The sequence below is a fragment of the Leptonychotes weddellii genome, chromosome 15, assembly GCF_054177405.1.
Source record: "Leptonychotes weddellii isolate Sample4059 chromosome 15, ASM5417740v2, whole genome shotgun sequence".
Lineage (NCBI taxonomy): Eukaryota > Metazoa > Chordata > Mammalia > Carnivora > Phocidae > Leptonychotes > Leptonychotes weddellii.
In genome coordinates, this window is record NC_138383.1 from 43773071 (window position 1) to 43788605 (window position 15535).

Consider the following 15535-nt stretch of genomic DNA (forward strand, 5'->3'; position numbering starts at 1 on the left):
AGTCCTGGGATCAAGCCCCGCGTCGGGCTCCCTGCTCAGCGGGGAGTCTGCTTCTCTCTCTCCCTCTGCCTGCCTCTCTGCCTACTTGTGCTCTCTGTCAAATAAATAAATAAAATCTTTAAAAAAAAAAAAAGAATTCCTCATATCAGTGAGGTCATAGGATACATGCCTTTATCTGATTGACTTATTTCGCTCAGCATAACACCCTCCAGTTCCATCCATGTCATTGCAAATGGCAAGATTTTATTCCTTTTGATGGCTGCGTAATATTCCGTTGTATGTATATACCACATCTTCTTTATCCATTCATCTGTCAATCGACGCCCATTGGTTTAAATGGTGATCTTGTCCCAAACCACCCTCCAAGTTGACACATAAAATTAACCATCACAATATGTTTTAGACCCATTTGTGCTTCTTCTATGAAATTCCTGTTCAGTTTTTGTTGTGGTTTGGCCTATTTTTCTGTTAATTTATTTATCCTTATTGATTCGTCAGAGTTGTTTATACTTTTTGGATACTAATTCTTTGTTTATTTTTGTGTTGCAAATTTCTTCTTCCAATTTAAGACTCCTCTTTTCACTGTGGTGTCTTTTTTTAAAATTTATTTATTTATTTATTTGACAGAGAGAGAGAGACAGCAAGAGAGGGAACACAAGCAGGGGAAGTGGGAGAGGGAGAAGCAGGCTTCCCGCCGAGCAGAGAGCCCGTTGCGGGGCCCGATCCCAGGACCCCGGGATCGTGACCTGAGCCAAAGACAGATGCTTAACGACTGAGCCACCCAGGCACCCGACTGTGGTGTCTTTTGATGAACAGAAATCCTTAACTTTAAGTCAGTTGACTTCATGGATTTAACACGTTTAAGAAATCCCTCCCTTTGGTAAAGTCATGAAGATATTCTCCCGAAGTATCTTTTTTAAAAATTTTTTAAAATTTAAACTTTTTTTATTTTTAAAGATTTTATTTATTTATTTGAGAGAGAGAATGAGTAGGGGGGAGGGGCAGAGGGGGACGGGGAAGCAGACTCCCCCAATTCGGGACTCGATCCCAGGACCCTGAGATCATGACCTGAGCCGAAGGCAGACACTTAACCAACTGAGCCACCCAGGCGCCCAGTATCTTATCTTTATTTATATTTTTAAATTGATTATTGCTGGTATAGAGAAATAGTACTGATTTTTATAGATTGTTCTTGTATTTAGCAACCTTGCTAACTTCTCTTATCAGTTTTAAAAGTATATGTGCTGATTTGGTTTTTCTATGTAGATGATCTTTCAACCAGAAATAATGATAATAATTATCTTCTTTTCTAATGCTTATATACTACTTTTTCTTTTTCTTTCTTTCTGACTTTGCCTAGGCCTTCCAGTTAAGCAGAAGTAGTGAGAGCAGGCATCTTGTTATCCTTTTTGAAGGGAGTATATATATATTTTTTTCACTAAGTATAATGCTTGCTGTTCTGACTTTTTGTTTATAAGTTTGTGAAATCAAGGAAGTTCCTTCTATTCCTATTTTTCTTTTTCTTTTTTTAAAAAGCTTATTTATTTATTTAAGTAATCTCTACACCCAATGCGGGGCTTGAACTCTCGACCCTAAGATCAAGAGTCTCATGCTCTTCTGACATAGCCGGCCAGGCATCCCTGTTCCTATTTTTCTAAAAGTGTTTATCAAATATCTTTTCTACATAACTTAAGAAAAACAACCTGATCACATGGTCAGCCGTGTTGCTAGAAACAGAAATTCAAAGCATGCTTTTTCCCAGATCACTGGGATATCTTTAAATGAACTGTGGGTTCATAGTTGGCTCTGAAAAACAGCTAAAGCCACAGGACCTTTGGGAATATTAGAAGGAAAAGCATAGCACATTCAAAGAAAAACAAAAGACACATTTATTAATCATTTATTATGTACCAAGTCTCATAATAACTCTATGAGGTAACTACCATTATTATCCCCAAATTACACATGAGGAAACTGGGATACAGAGTGGTTCATTAACTTATCCAAGATCATACAGCTAGTAAGTGATGGACCTGCGATTGTACCTCAGGCCGCCTGGCTCTATCTATCTTAGATACCCACTATTTTAATATTACACTTTGTCCCATCACAAAAGCAAACTGGCTGAAGTGGAAGTCTGTATCAGTGATAGTTGAGAGACCTCTGGCAAATTTGCTTATTAAAAAATGGTGTGACTCATACATGTTCCCATTTATTTCTTAGATATGTCTTAGAAATACACATAAAATATTTTGGATCTAAGTGACTGAATGGTTCTGTTGTTCTTGTTTGAAGATCAGCTCTACCATTGAATCAGTGCCATGGATGTTAAGCCTGGTGGTGATTCTAGAAACTTCCACCTAATACCAACCAACATTTATTAAGCATTTTCTACATGTTGAACATCGTTCCAGGGTTACATGAATTAATGCAGGGTTTCTCAATTTGGGACTGTAAAGTACTTTGTGTGAAGGGTGTCCTGTGCGTTGGAGGATGTTTAGCAGTATCCTGGGACTCTACACACTAGAGACCAGTAGCATCTCTCTCCCCACTTGAGACAACTAAAAATGTCTCCAGACATTGCCGAATGTCCCCTAGGGGTGGAAATCACTCCTGGTTGACGGTCATTGCATTTGTGTATTTAATTCTTTACAAAAACCCTATGAGGTGTAACTATCATTGTTATCATTTCTATTCTACCATTGAGGAAATGAAGCTTACACAGAAATTAAGTAACTTCCCCAAAGTTGCACCTAATCGGTGCTGCAACTGGGATTCAAATCCAGGCCTCTGACTCTAAGCTTGACCATGAAACTTTGCCGCCTTCCAACAACCTGTTGATCTAAGGGAAGTTGTATAGAGTATGATCCCTTTGGGTCCTCAGAAAAATCTCAAAAACATTTTTTTTGGCCTGATTCCTGCAGATCCTGGGATCTGAAAAGTGGGGCTTGTATACGAATCTTCAATGGCCACCAGGGGACAGTCACTTGCATGGATTTATATAAGAACAGGCTCGTATCTGGAGCAAGAGATTGCCAGGTGAAAGGTGAGAAAGAAATGCCTTAAACTTTCTCAGAAGTTTCCCAAATCCATGAATTGTCAAAATACTGTTTTGCTTATTTCTGTAGGAAGACATTCTTTCATCCATCCATCCATATATCTATTGATCCATTCAGGTAACAGTTATTTGTGGAATACTTACAATACGCTAGACACTGTGCTAGGTGCTAAGGAAAAAAACAGATATGAGATGGCCCTTTCAATATGGCTTTTTATCTCCTCAAGAGGCTCATAATCTTTTAATGGAGATACATAAATATATAATGGAGGATATAATAAGTATATGAATAATAATGGCTGCCATTTATTGAGTACTACTTTTGTGACTGACGTAGGTACCTTACACATATTATTTATTAATTTAACCCTCACAAGAAGCCTATGGTGTGGATGCAGATGAGAAATCCAAAACTGAGAGAGAAAAACACCTTGCCCCAAATCAGAACAGCCGAGTGGTGGAGTGGGGATTTAAACCCAGGGCTGTCTGACTCTAAATCATGTGCTCCTACCCAACATGTGGAATTCTTTTTTTTTTTTTTTAAGATTTTAGTTTATTAGAGAGAGAGAAAGCATGAGCAGGGGGAGGGGCAGAGAGAGAGGGAGAGGGACAAGCAGACTCCCTGCTGAGTGTGGACCCTGACAGGGGCTCAATCCCAGGACCCTGATATCATGACCTGAGCCAAAGTTAGACACTTAACTGACTGAGCCACCCAAGCATCCCACATGTGGAATTCTAGGGGACCAGGGAAACAAGAGTAACAGGGAAAGTACCACAGACAGGGTGCTCTTTGAGTGTGTTCTTGAGGGTGAGTAGTTCTACAAGCAGAGGGAGAATGTAGGACATTATAAGTAGAAGCACAGCACAGGCAAATTCACAGAAGGTTGAAGAAAATGGTGTCTTTAGGGAATTTCCCCTTGCTTGGGTATGGCTGGACTGCAGCCTGTGGTGTTGGACATAAGGCTGGTTAGTTTGTTTGGGGCCAGATTACCAAGGGCCTTCTGCATCGTGGTAGGAAATTGAAATTTATCCTATAGAATGCAGGAGGCTATAAATGTACTTTGAACTGCGGACTGGCATGATGAAATGTGTATCTGACAAAGATAACTCTAGCGATAGTGTGGAAGGAAGATTTGGAGTTGGGAAACTCTGTGGAGACAGGAGACAGGTGAAGACACTACTCAGTCTAGAAAACTGCTGAGGTGTCTTCAGAATATCCGAGAACAGGCAAACCTGAAGAAAGTCAGGTAGATAAGAGTTTACATGACGTGGCACAGACTGAAGGGAGATTTCCATAGGGACAATTGGCAGGACTTCACTGCTAGGTGGATGTGAAATGTGAGAAAGATAGAAGGGCAGATAATGAGGCCAGACTCTTAAACTCAGGCCACTGGATGTGTGGAAGTGCCATTATTGGAAGTAAGGACTAAGGGGAAGAATAAGGTAGGGTGAGGAACGAAGGAAGAGGTGATGGCTTCAATTCTGGACATGCTGAGTGTGGTAGGCAGAATAATGGCCAGTCAAACATGTTCATGTCCTAATCCCTGGAACCCGTGACCGTGTTACCTTGCGTGGCAAAAGGGACTTTGCAGATGTGATTAAGTTGGGGACCTTAAAATGGAGAGATTATTCTGGGTTATCAGTGTGGGCCAATGGGTAATCACATAGATCCTTAAAAACAGAAATTTTCTTGTCTGTGATCTAAAGGAGATGTGACTATGGAAGAATGGTCAGAAATATGCAACGTTGCTGGCTTTGAAGGTGGAGGAAGGGGGTCATGAGCCGAGGAACATGGGTGGCCCTTAGAAGGTGGAACAGGCAAGGAAATGGATCCCTCCAGCCCCAGAATCTCCATAAAGGAACACAACTCTGCTGACACCTTGATTTTAGCCTTGCGAGGTGCTCATGCCAGATAATATATTTGTGTGGCAATTTGTTACAGTGGCAATAAAAAGCTAATACATCGGGTATGGGATTCCTGAGGACAGCCAGGGGAAGATTGCAGGAGGCAGATGCAGGTGTGAGTTTACATGTGAGTTTACCATATAACAGGTCTGGGGCTCCAGATACATCAATTTGGTGGTTATCAATTATAATGAAAGGTGGAAGCTCCAGGCGTGGATGAGATTTCCCCTGCAGAGCATGAGGAGAGAGTCAAAAGATAAGAGAAGCAAGGGACCCAGGGAACCACAGCATGTTAGGGGTAGGCGGAGGAAAAAGGTGAGGGAAAGCAAGAATGGAGTGTTGTTCCATATGCAAATCCTCAGACCTCTTAAGAAACCTTGCTCCCTACTTCTTTGCCCTCTCTGACCTGACTGAAAGTCTCTTTGCCATGACTGCTTTGAGGAGGAGAGCAGAAAGGAGGAAAGGATGAGGGTTTGGAGCTGGAAGCCCAGACAAGGCCTCCAAACTTGAGAGAGTCTTACAGGGCCAATGGCAGGGCAAGAGCTAGGGCAAGGGGAGGTAGGCTCTCATCTCAGGTGTAAAACTTAATGGGGCACCCAAAACTCCTAGGAATCAAGATACATATATATTTTTTAAAGATTTTATTTATTTATTTGAGAGAGAGAGCATGAGTGGGGAGAGAGGCAGATGGAGAAGTGGGCTCCCCGCTGAGCAGGGAGCTGGATGGGGGGGCTCCATCCCAGGACCATGGGATCATGACCTGAGCTGAAGGCAGACGCTTAACCGACTGAGCCACCTGGGCGCCTCTCAAGATACACATTTTAAAGCAATATTTAAAAGGTCAGAATTAATTCACAAAATACACGATGAAAAAAATTTCAAAAGGTCTCTCTCTTTACCCAAAACCTAGCCCCAGCCCCCAGCCTGCTTGCTTCCCCTGGGCGCCTCCCACCTGCCTCGATTACCAATAGAAGGAAGAAGAGACAGTTAAGAGACCTGAAATGTAACCCCCAACTTGTTAAATTTTTTTTTTTTTGAAGATTTTATTCATTTATTTGAGAGAGAGACAGAGAGAACACAAGCAGGGGGAGAGGCAGACAAAGAGGGACAAGCAGACTCCCCATTGAGCAGGGAGCCCAACATGGGGCTCGATCCCAGGACCCTGAGACCACTGCCTGAGCGGAAGTCAGACGCTCTACCTACTGAGCCAGCCAGGTGCCCTTCAGCTTCCTCCTTTCTAATCAGATTAAAGGGCCAATGTATGTATAAAAAATACACGAAGAAAAGCATACTTACATAGTTAGGGTTAATCTAGTGTATGTGGTTAAGAGCATGGCTTCTGGATCCAGACTCCCTGGGTTCGAATCCCGGCTCAATCTGCTTACCATCTGCGTGATCTTGAGCAGGTTACTGGACTTCTCTATCCCTGTTTCCTCATCTGTGTAGTGGGGAATAATGATAGCAACTGTCTTGTGAAGATGAGTTAATATATGTCAAGCACTCTCGATGGTGTCCGGCTCATTGTGTGTGCTATATGTAAGTATCAGGTGTGGTTATTATTTTGTCTTAGGTTATACATTCTGTTGCCTGAGAGGTACTTTGGGGCCGACGAGGCTGACTTTAATGGTCTCATCCCCGAATTTGTGGTGCCTCCTTTCAGTTTTCTCCTTTAAGCTCTGTGCTCCCACCTATCCACCTACGTTCATATCTTCCCAACCCTTACAGTGTGCTAGGCAGTTGCCCTAGCATCATCTATGTGGAAGCAGCATTAAGCCTGCCCCCAGCTCTGGCAATCTGTCAGTTAGTAAAATCCAAAAGTCAGATTCAGAGATATTTTAAAATGTAAATAAGGATAGACAGCTTTCGTTTCTTTTGGAGATAGAAGAGGTGAGTCAGGAGAATAGTGTCTGGAAAGAATGAGGCCATGGAACACATGCCATGATTTTCTTGAAATCCACTCAAGAGCAAGTATTTTGCAGGCTCAAGAAGGAAGCTTATTAGAGATGAGCTGGCTAGCACTTGGACCCCAACACTAAGTTCTAGGGTTAGAGCCAAGGTCTATGGTTGGTGGCTCTCCCGGGGGCCCATGGTCAGGAGCTCAGAGCTGTTGGCAAGCCTCCAGGGGTGCTGGGCCAGTGATGGCCTTCTAGGGTCTGACTTGATGGGCTTGGCTTCTGTGATGGAGTATAGAACTCCACCGTAACTTGCCTTCACGCCTCTTCTCTTCCCCCTCCCTTTCAGAGTGGGATGTAGAGACAGGGAAGTGTCTGAAGACATTTAAACACAAAGACCCCATCTTGGCCACCAGGATCAATGACACCTACATCGTGAGCAGCTGTGAGCGGGGGTTAGTCAAAGTGTGGCACATTGTCATGGCCCAGTTGGTAAAGGTGAGAGGGTGGTGGGCTGTTGGGGGAACGGGGCCCTGGTGGTGATGGACTTACAGTCTCCCCCGTGGAGCTCCCCAGACCACCCTAAAGCTACCAACCTCTGGTCACCAAAAGGATGGTCCTGAAGAGCTGATGGGGAAGCCCCTCCTCGCTTCCCCCAAAAAAGGGCCATTCAGAGTCAGTGGAGGGTCAGGGATCATGTGACCCACATTGTCAAGGAGGTGGTGGTAGAAGGCTACATTCTGACTCAGCATGATATATGGGCTCAGGGTCTTTTAACAGCTGCAGAAGTAAAGTGACTTTTCCTTTTCCAGAATATTTTACCTTGACTCTTGCCTGGGGTAAGGGAATGGAAAAAGTCACAGTGGTTTTTCTACTTAACTCTCTGATGAAAACAGAACATCCTCTGTCTTGAAAGTGATTGAATATTCACATGAAAAAATGTTGCTGGATTTGAAACCCCCTGGCCCTAGTGGGCAGTGGTGAGATACATTTGTGCCAGGAGCATGGGGACAAAGTGAGAAGCTGCTGGCCTGGCTGGTGGATTGTTTCCCATCAATCTAGTCACCATGGTCTGACCAGCAGTTAAAGGTGCAGTGATGGCCCAGGTGTCCTCTGGTCTTGGCAAGGAGCTGGGGATGGAATGCCTGCCCCTACGCCTTGTGGCAGCAGAGGATGGTGAATTCTGGCCCTCCCTGTACTCCAGGAAGATGAGGCGTGCCCCAGCCACAGACCCACCAGGAGCAAGTCCTCCCCCTGACCACATTCTTCCTTCACTGGGGAGAGAGAGGGAGAGAGCTCTGGAGAGAGGGTGGCATGAACACCACTGGCCTTCTTAGAACAAAAGTAAAGTCGGCTCAGGTAAATACCAAGTGAGTGGTAGTCATGGGTTGGCGGAGTGCGGCTTTGCAGTTCATCTAAAGAAGCCTCCAGCTTCGGAGTCCTTGGAGGACTCACAATCTGTGTTGAAGATGGGGTGAAAACAGAGCCATTTTCTCTTGCAGACTCTCAGTGGCCACGAGGGAGCCGTGAAGTGTCTGTGCTTTGACCAGTGGCATCTCCTCTCAGGAAGTACTGATGGCCTGGTCATGGCCTGGAGCATGGTGGGGAAGTATGAGAGGTGCCTCATGGCCTACAAGCATCCAAAGTAGGTGCAGGAAAGCCCTGATTGATGAATGTAGCGCTCTCTCCTTTTCCCTCATTGCCTAGCCTTTGGTTTTTGGCAGATCAGTCCCTTCCGCTCTTCTGACCTTTTGTCCCCTCTACCTGTTCCCCAACCCCACCCCATTTGGCCATTCCCTCTCCCAATGTCACTTATTTCTCTTAAGAAATAACAGTCCATGGGGCGCCTGGGTGGCTCAGTCGTTAAGCGTCTACCTTCGGCTCAGGTCATGATCCCAGAGTCCTGGGATCGAGCCCCGCATCGGGCTCCCTGCTCGGCGGGAAGCCTGCTTGTGTTCCCTCTCTCACTGTGTCTCTCTCTGTCAAATAAATAAAATCTTAAAAAAAAAAAAAAAGAAATAACAGTCCATGATGTGGATTTTGAGAAGTTATTGAAATGTTATGCTTATGACACACCTGATACATTTATATCTGTTGTCTACCAACCTTAGGAATATTGGCAGAACTGTCCCAAGTAATGCCAGGTCCAGTAAACTTAAAATACTTGGAGTTGGTCTTTATGCCAGGAGGCTTGTGTTCACAAAAGCTTAAAATCATCAAGTGCCAAAAGTTTAAAAATAACTTAAGGGCTTAAAGAAGGGGCTTTCTTACAAGTCTGCTGGCTACATTCTCTTTCAGGACAGCAAATGGATCTCATTTTATAATTCCAATCCTGATTTAGGGGTGGTGATGCTTGAGAGCCAATTGAGAAGTAGCCTGAGGTCACATCTGAGCTTACTTGGAAGGGATATTGTGGCCAGTTAATGGTTTTTCCATGGCCATGGGTTTTATAGGCTGCTCTGGGTCACTCTTGTACTACGTGAATAATGCTTCTTCCCCTAAGAGCGCTATAAAAAACTCTAGGAAAACAAAATGCTATCCTAATTGATTAAAAGAGTAAATGGATCTTCTAAGGGGTCTTTTGCAGATAGTTATTTAGTAAAATATGGCCCAGATTTCCTCATATCTTCATAGGAACCTCTTGAGCACACACTGACTTTGTGGGCGGTAGAAGAGGATTTGGGTTACATATGTGTATGTTTATTCATTGTGGTGTGTGACTGCATTATTATTGGTGCTGGGCAAGGCTTCTGTTTGGTGCTTTATCCAACCCTTATGTGATTATCAGTAAGCTTCTTAGCATGTCATCTGGATTCTCAAACTCAAAAAAGTGAAACTTTATGATATCACCTGAAAATTGTAGCCTTCTAAGCATGATTCTGTAGGACTTAGTTTAGATATTGGACAATAATCTGTTCCCAGCAAACCTAGCAGTTTGGTTGCCATTCTGTCAACCCAGGAGCCTCCTTCTCCATCTCAGCAATGAGACCTTCTCAGACCATTCTCATTGCTACTGACTGATGGCCCCATCATCTCATTCACATTGGTTCTTGATCCCTTCACAGTTACAGCAAATCCATAGACATGTGGAGGACATGTAGATGTTCTTGTTTGTAGGCCCCTCCTCTACTCATCTGTAGTAGTGATGTGCACATGGAAGTGCTCAATAAATATTTCTACTTGATTGGTAATGAGGACCAACTTGCAGATTGCCTTTCTGGAGAGTTCTAATGATGGGACAGCTACCCATCTTTTGAATATGTTGTATGTGAAAAAACAGGTATCATGGCTGTCTGTCCTTCGGTGGAAGAAGGACTGAAGAAAGGGGTCTTCCTTCTGTCCTCTTGATCTGAAATTTTTTTTACCCCAAATTAAGATTCTTCATATAGTGTGGGAGAGAATATGATGGATGAACTTATAGGATACAAAATAGGGCTGAAAAGAATGATGATCCTTGAAAAAGTTTCTGTACTCTGTAGTTTTTTTTTAAATTTTAGCCTTTAGTGTCTTTTCCACAAGTAGTATTAAGATAATATTAAGATAATATTTTAAAAATTCATATGATATAAAATTCACCATTTTATAGTGTGCAATTCAATGGTTTCAGTTATATTCATAATGTTGTGCAAACATCACCACTATCTAATTACAGAACATTTCTGTCAATCAATAGTAATATCCTCTGTTTCATTTCTGATTTCAGTAATTTCTGTTTTCTCTCTTATTTTCTTATTTAGACTAAGTAAATATTTGTCAGTTGTTTAGCTAAGGGTTTGTTGATTTTTTCAAAGAACCAATTTTTGTTTTCATTGACTTTTCTCTATAGTTTCTGAATTCTCTATTTCATGGATTTCTGCTCCAAGCTTTATTTTCCTTTCTTCTCCTTGGTTTGAATTTAGTTTGACATTCTTTTTCTAGTTTCTTAAGGTGAAAGGCTAGGTTATTGGTTGGAGAAATGTAAGCATCTACTACTATAAATTTTCCTCTGAGTCCTGCTTTAGCAGCACCCTTAAAGCTGTGATATGTTGTATTTTTATTTTTATTCATCTGAAAGTGTTTTCTAATTTTCTTTCAGAATTATTCCTTGACTAAGTGGTTATTTAAGAGCATGTTTAATTTCTACGTATTTATGATTTTTCCAAATTTCCTTCTGTTATTCATTTCTAATTTAATTCCATTGAGGTTGGAGAGCATACTTTGTATGATTGCAGTCTTTCAAAATTTATTGAGACTTGCTTTCTGGCCTAACTTGAAGCCTATCCTGGAGACTGTTTCATGTGCTCTTCAGATTGATGCGTATTCTGCTGTTATTTGGGGGAAATGTTCTATACATGCCTGTTAGATCTAGTTAGTTTATAATGTTAGTTCATGTCTTTTGTTTTCCTTGCTGATCTTCTGTCTAGTTGTTCTATCATTTAAAGTGTGGTATTGGGGCACCTGGGTGGCTCAGTCGTTAAGCATCTGCCTTCGGCTCAGGTCATGACCCTGCATTGGGCTCCCTGCTCAGTGGAAAGCCTGCTTCTCCCTCTCCCACTCCTCTTGCTTGTGTTCCCTCTCTCGCTGTCTCTCTGTCTGTCAAATAAATAAATAAATAAATAAAAATCTTTAAAAAATAAAGTGGGGTATTAAAGTCTCCATCTCTGATTATTGAGTTGTCCGTTTCTCCCTTTAATTTTGTGAGTTTTGCCTCAGGTATTTAGGGGCTCTGTTGTCAGGTGTATACGTGTTTATAATTGTTATATCTTTTTGATGAAGTTGCCCTTTTATCATCATATAATTTTTTGGTCTCTACTAACAAGTGTGTCTAAAATTTTGTCTAAATTTTGTCTCTACTTTGTGCTTTGTTTTGGTATTTTTCCCATTCTTTTGCTTTCAACCTATTTGTAGTTTTGAATCTAAAGTGAGTCTCTTGGGGCACCTGGGTGGCTCAGTCGTTGGGCGTCTGGCTTCGGCTCAGGTCATGATCCCAGGGTCCTGGGATTGAGCCCTGCATTGGGCTCCCTGCTCTGCAGGAAGCCTGCTTCTCCCTCTCCCCCTGCTTGTGTTCCCTCTCTCGCTGTGTCTCTGTCTGTCAAATAAATAAATAAATAAATAAATAAATAAATAAATAAATAAATACATAAATAAAATCGTTAAAAAAGAAATAAAATGAGTCCCTTATAGACAGCATAAAGTTAGATTATGTTGTTTCTATCCTTTCTTCCAATTTATACCTTTTAATTGAAGATTTTAATCCATTTATATTTAAGGTAAAAAGGACTTACTTTACCATTTTTCTATTTTCTATAGTCTTAGGTAATTTTTTTGTTCCTCAGTTCTTCTATTATGGCCTTCTTTTGTGTTTAATGGATATTTTCTGGTGTGCCATTTTAATTCCCTTGTCATTTTTTTTTTACTATATTTTTGAGTTATTTTCTTAATGCTTGCCTTGGGGATTACTGTTAACATCTTAATTTATAGTTCATATTAATATCAATTTAATTTCAATAGTAGAAAAAAATTGGCTCTTATAGAGTTCCTTCTCCCTCCTTTATACCCTGTTGTCACAAACCAAATCTTTATATCCTGTGTATACATATCATACATATAATTATTGGCTTATGTAGTTGCCTTTTAAACGAGATAGAAAAAAAGACCTATAAACAAAAATCACATTTATACTGTCTTTTATATTTATCTAGGTAGTTACCTCTATTGATGCTCTTTATTTCTTCATGTGGATTTCGGTTACCACTAGTGTCCTTTCATTCCAACCTGAAGGAGCCTGTATAGCATTTCTTGCTAGTGTGAACTCTCATTTTTTTGTTTATTTGGGAATATCTTAATTTCTCCATTTTTGAGGATAGTTTTGATGGATATAGAATTCTTGGTTTACAGTTATTTTTTCCTTTCAGCACTTTGAATATGTCATTTCATTGCCTTTGGCCTCCATAGTTTCTGATGGTTTCCAATGAGAAATCAGTTGTTGATATTATTGAGGATCCTTTTTATGTGATGAGCTGATTCTCTCTTGATGCTTTCAATACTGTCTTGACCTTTGGCTTTTTACAGTTTGATTACGATATGTCTAGGTGTGGATCTCTTCAGTTTACCACAGTGAGTTTGTTGAGCTTCTTGGATGTGTAGATTAATGATTTTCATCATATTTGGAAAGCTTTTGGCGATTATTTCTTCAAATATTTCTGCCTCTTTCCCTCCTTTCTTTCTGGGACTCCTATTAGGCATGTGTTGAGGTTTAATGATGTCACACAGGCTTCCAAGGTTCTGTTCATTTGTCTTCATTCTTTTTTCTTTCTGTTCTTAGACTGGAAAATCTAAATTGACCTCTCTTTAAGTCTTTTGCTTCTTTTGCCTATATGAATGTGCTGTTGAGCCCCTCTAGTGAGTTTTCATCTCAGTTCCTGTAGTTTTCAACTCCAGAATTTCTATTTGAACTTTTTATTTTTTAATAATTTCTAACTCTTTATTGGTAATCTCTATTTGGTGAGACACTGTTCTTATGCTTTCTTTTTGCTTTGTAGACATGGTTTCTATTTGCTATTCGAACATGTTTAGAACAGATTTAAAGTCTTTGTCTAGAAAGTCCAACCATTGAGTTTCCTGGCAGACAGTTGCTTTTTTCCCTGTATTTATACTCTTTAGTATCTTTTTATGTTTTATATATCTATTTGAAAACTGGGCATTTCAGATATTTTAATACGACATCTCTGGAAATCAAATTCGTCCCCATTCCCAGGGTGTGTTTTCATTGTTGCTTGTTGTGGTTTTTATTGTGTGTTTGTTTAGTGAGTTTGTATAGTTGTCTTGTTTGGCTGCTGAAGTCTCTGTTCTTCTACCTTGGTGGTGCACTGACTGGAATAAGGTTTGAACACCTGGAAGTAAAATATCTCCCATTCTTTGCCAAGGGGCTCTGTGTGCCTATTGAGGGAAACTTTCAACACTCAGCTAGACAGTTGACAACTCTGCCTTAGCTCTCCCTTTTGTTTGTGGAGAACATCAAGGTCAGCTAAGAGTGAGAGTTTAGGGCTTTTTCAGGTCCTTCCCCAGTGTGTGCATAACCCTGTATATGGCCACATAGAGTCCCAGGAATATGTCTGAGCTTTTCAAAGTCCTTATGGACATTTTATTCCCCAGCTTTAACTTTAAAGCTTTTTGGTTAATGTATTGTTTGCTGCAACTGATATCTATTGCCTCAGGCAGCAGTGACTACAAGATTTGCCTATGAAGGTGTTCAACCAATACCCCCCAGGTAGCCGCTTTAGCATTGGGTGAGTTCCTACTAAAGCAAAATAAAGACAAGTTTTTGAGCCAGTCTTCCAGGAAGCCATGAGAGAGGTCAAATAATTCATTGTGAAAGAGGTTTGTTCTGTTTCCTCCAGTACCAGGAATGTGGGCTGTTATTTTCATGGTTACCAATGAGCTGGGGAGTTGGGAATGGGACTCAGGTAAGTTGATATGTCATTAAGTTCATTCTTCTTATTGAGACAAAGCCATTCTTTTTTGTCTGAGTGCTCCTTGGGTTCCTGCAAGCCTTTGGTTATTTTCCAGAGTTCTGAAAAAATTGCAACGGTTTTTGTCAGTTTTTTCATTGCTTTTATGGAAGGGTGGGATTTTGGAGTTCCTTCTTCCACCATTCTCCCTGATAACACTCTCTGCAGTGTCTTTTGATAAAGAAGGAACAAAGAAGGAGACTTAAGAAAGAAATGACTTTTGGGGCGCCAGGGTGGCTCAGTTGGTTAAGCGACTGCCTTCAGCTCAGGTCATGATCCTGGAGTTCCAGGATCGAGTCCCGCATCGGGCTCCCTGCTCGGCGGGGAGTCTGCTTCTCCCTCTGACCCTCCCCCCTCTCATGCTCTCTCTCTCTCATTCTCTCTCTCAAATAAATAAATAAAATATTTAAAAAAAAAATCTTTTTTAAAAAAAAAAAAAGAAAGAAATGACTTTTTTTTTAGGGCAGAGATAAAACCTGAATGCAGACCGCATTATGACAGGATCATAATAACCATTATTGTGTTAGGTACTGGGCTATTTGAAAAGTACCTCCATTAATTTAATCCTGACAGCAATCCTCTGAGGCAGAAATCACTATCCCCTTTTCATAGAAGAGAAAACTAAAGACTGAGAGTTCATGTTACTTTCTCAAGGTTACACGGTCAGTAAGTGGTAGAACCAAGTTTGGATCCCAGGTTTTCTGATCCTAAAGCCTGTGCTTTCTTTTTTTTTTTTTTTTTAAAGATTTTATTTCTTTATTTGAGAGAGAGACACAGCGAGAGAGGGAACACAAGCAAGGGGAGTGGGAGAGGGAGAAGCAGGCTTCCTGGGGAGCAGGGAGCCCGATGCGGGGCTCGATCCCAGGACCCTGGGACCATGACCTGAGCTGAAGGCAGACGCTTAACCGACTGAGCCACCCAGGCGCCCCAAGCCTGTGCTTTCAATCACTAGCCTGTAATGGTATAGGCTGAACTATCAAATGCCACAGGAACCTATGAGAAGTGCAGGTCCAGCTCTGTAAGATCAAAAGAGGTACAGAAAGACGCAAACCCTTCTTTTTTTTTTATGTATATATATATTTTTAAATTTTTTTTATTCTTATGTTAATCCCCATACATTATATCATTAGTTTTAGATGTAGTGTTCCATGATCATTGTTTGTGCATAACACCCAGTGCTCCATGCAGAA

The 15535-nt window shown here is 41.3% G+C and overlaps 1 protein-coding gene across 1 annotated transcript in view; it reads left to right on the top strand.

Annotated features, from left to right (window-relative positions):
• The window catches only part of FBXW10B (F-box and WD repeat domain containing 10B), a 34878-nt gene that overhangs the window by 9720 nt on the left and 9623 nt on the right, over window positions 1–15535 (top strand). Inside the window, exons 6-8 of the mRNA XM_081805998.1 lie at window positions 2853–3046; window positions 7205–7353; window positions 8358–8500. Of these exons, the coding sequence (XP_081662124.1) occupies window positions 2853–3046; window positions 7205–7353; window positions 8358–8500 (486 nt within the window). The remainder of the gene's footprint in view (window positions 1–2852; window positions 3047–7204; window positions 7354–8357; window positions 8501–15535) is intronic.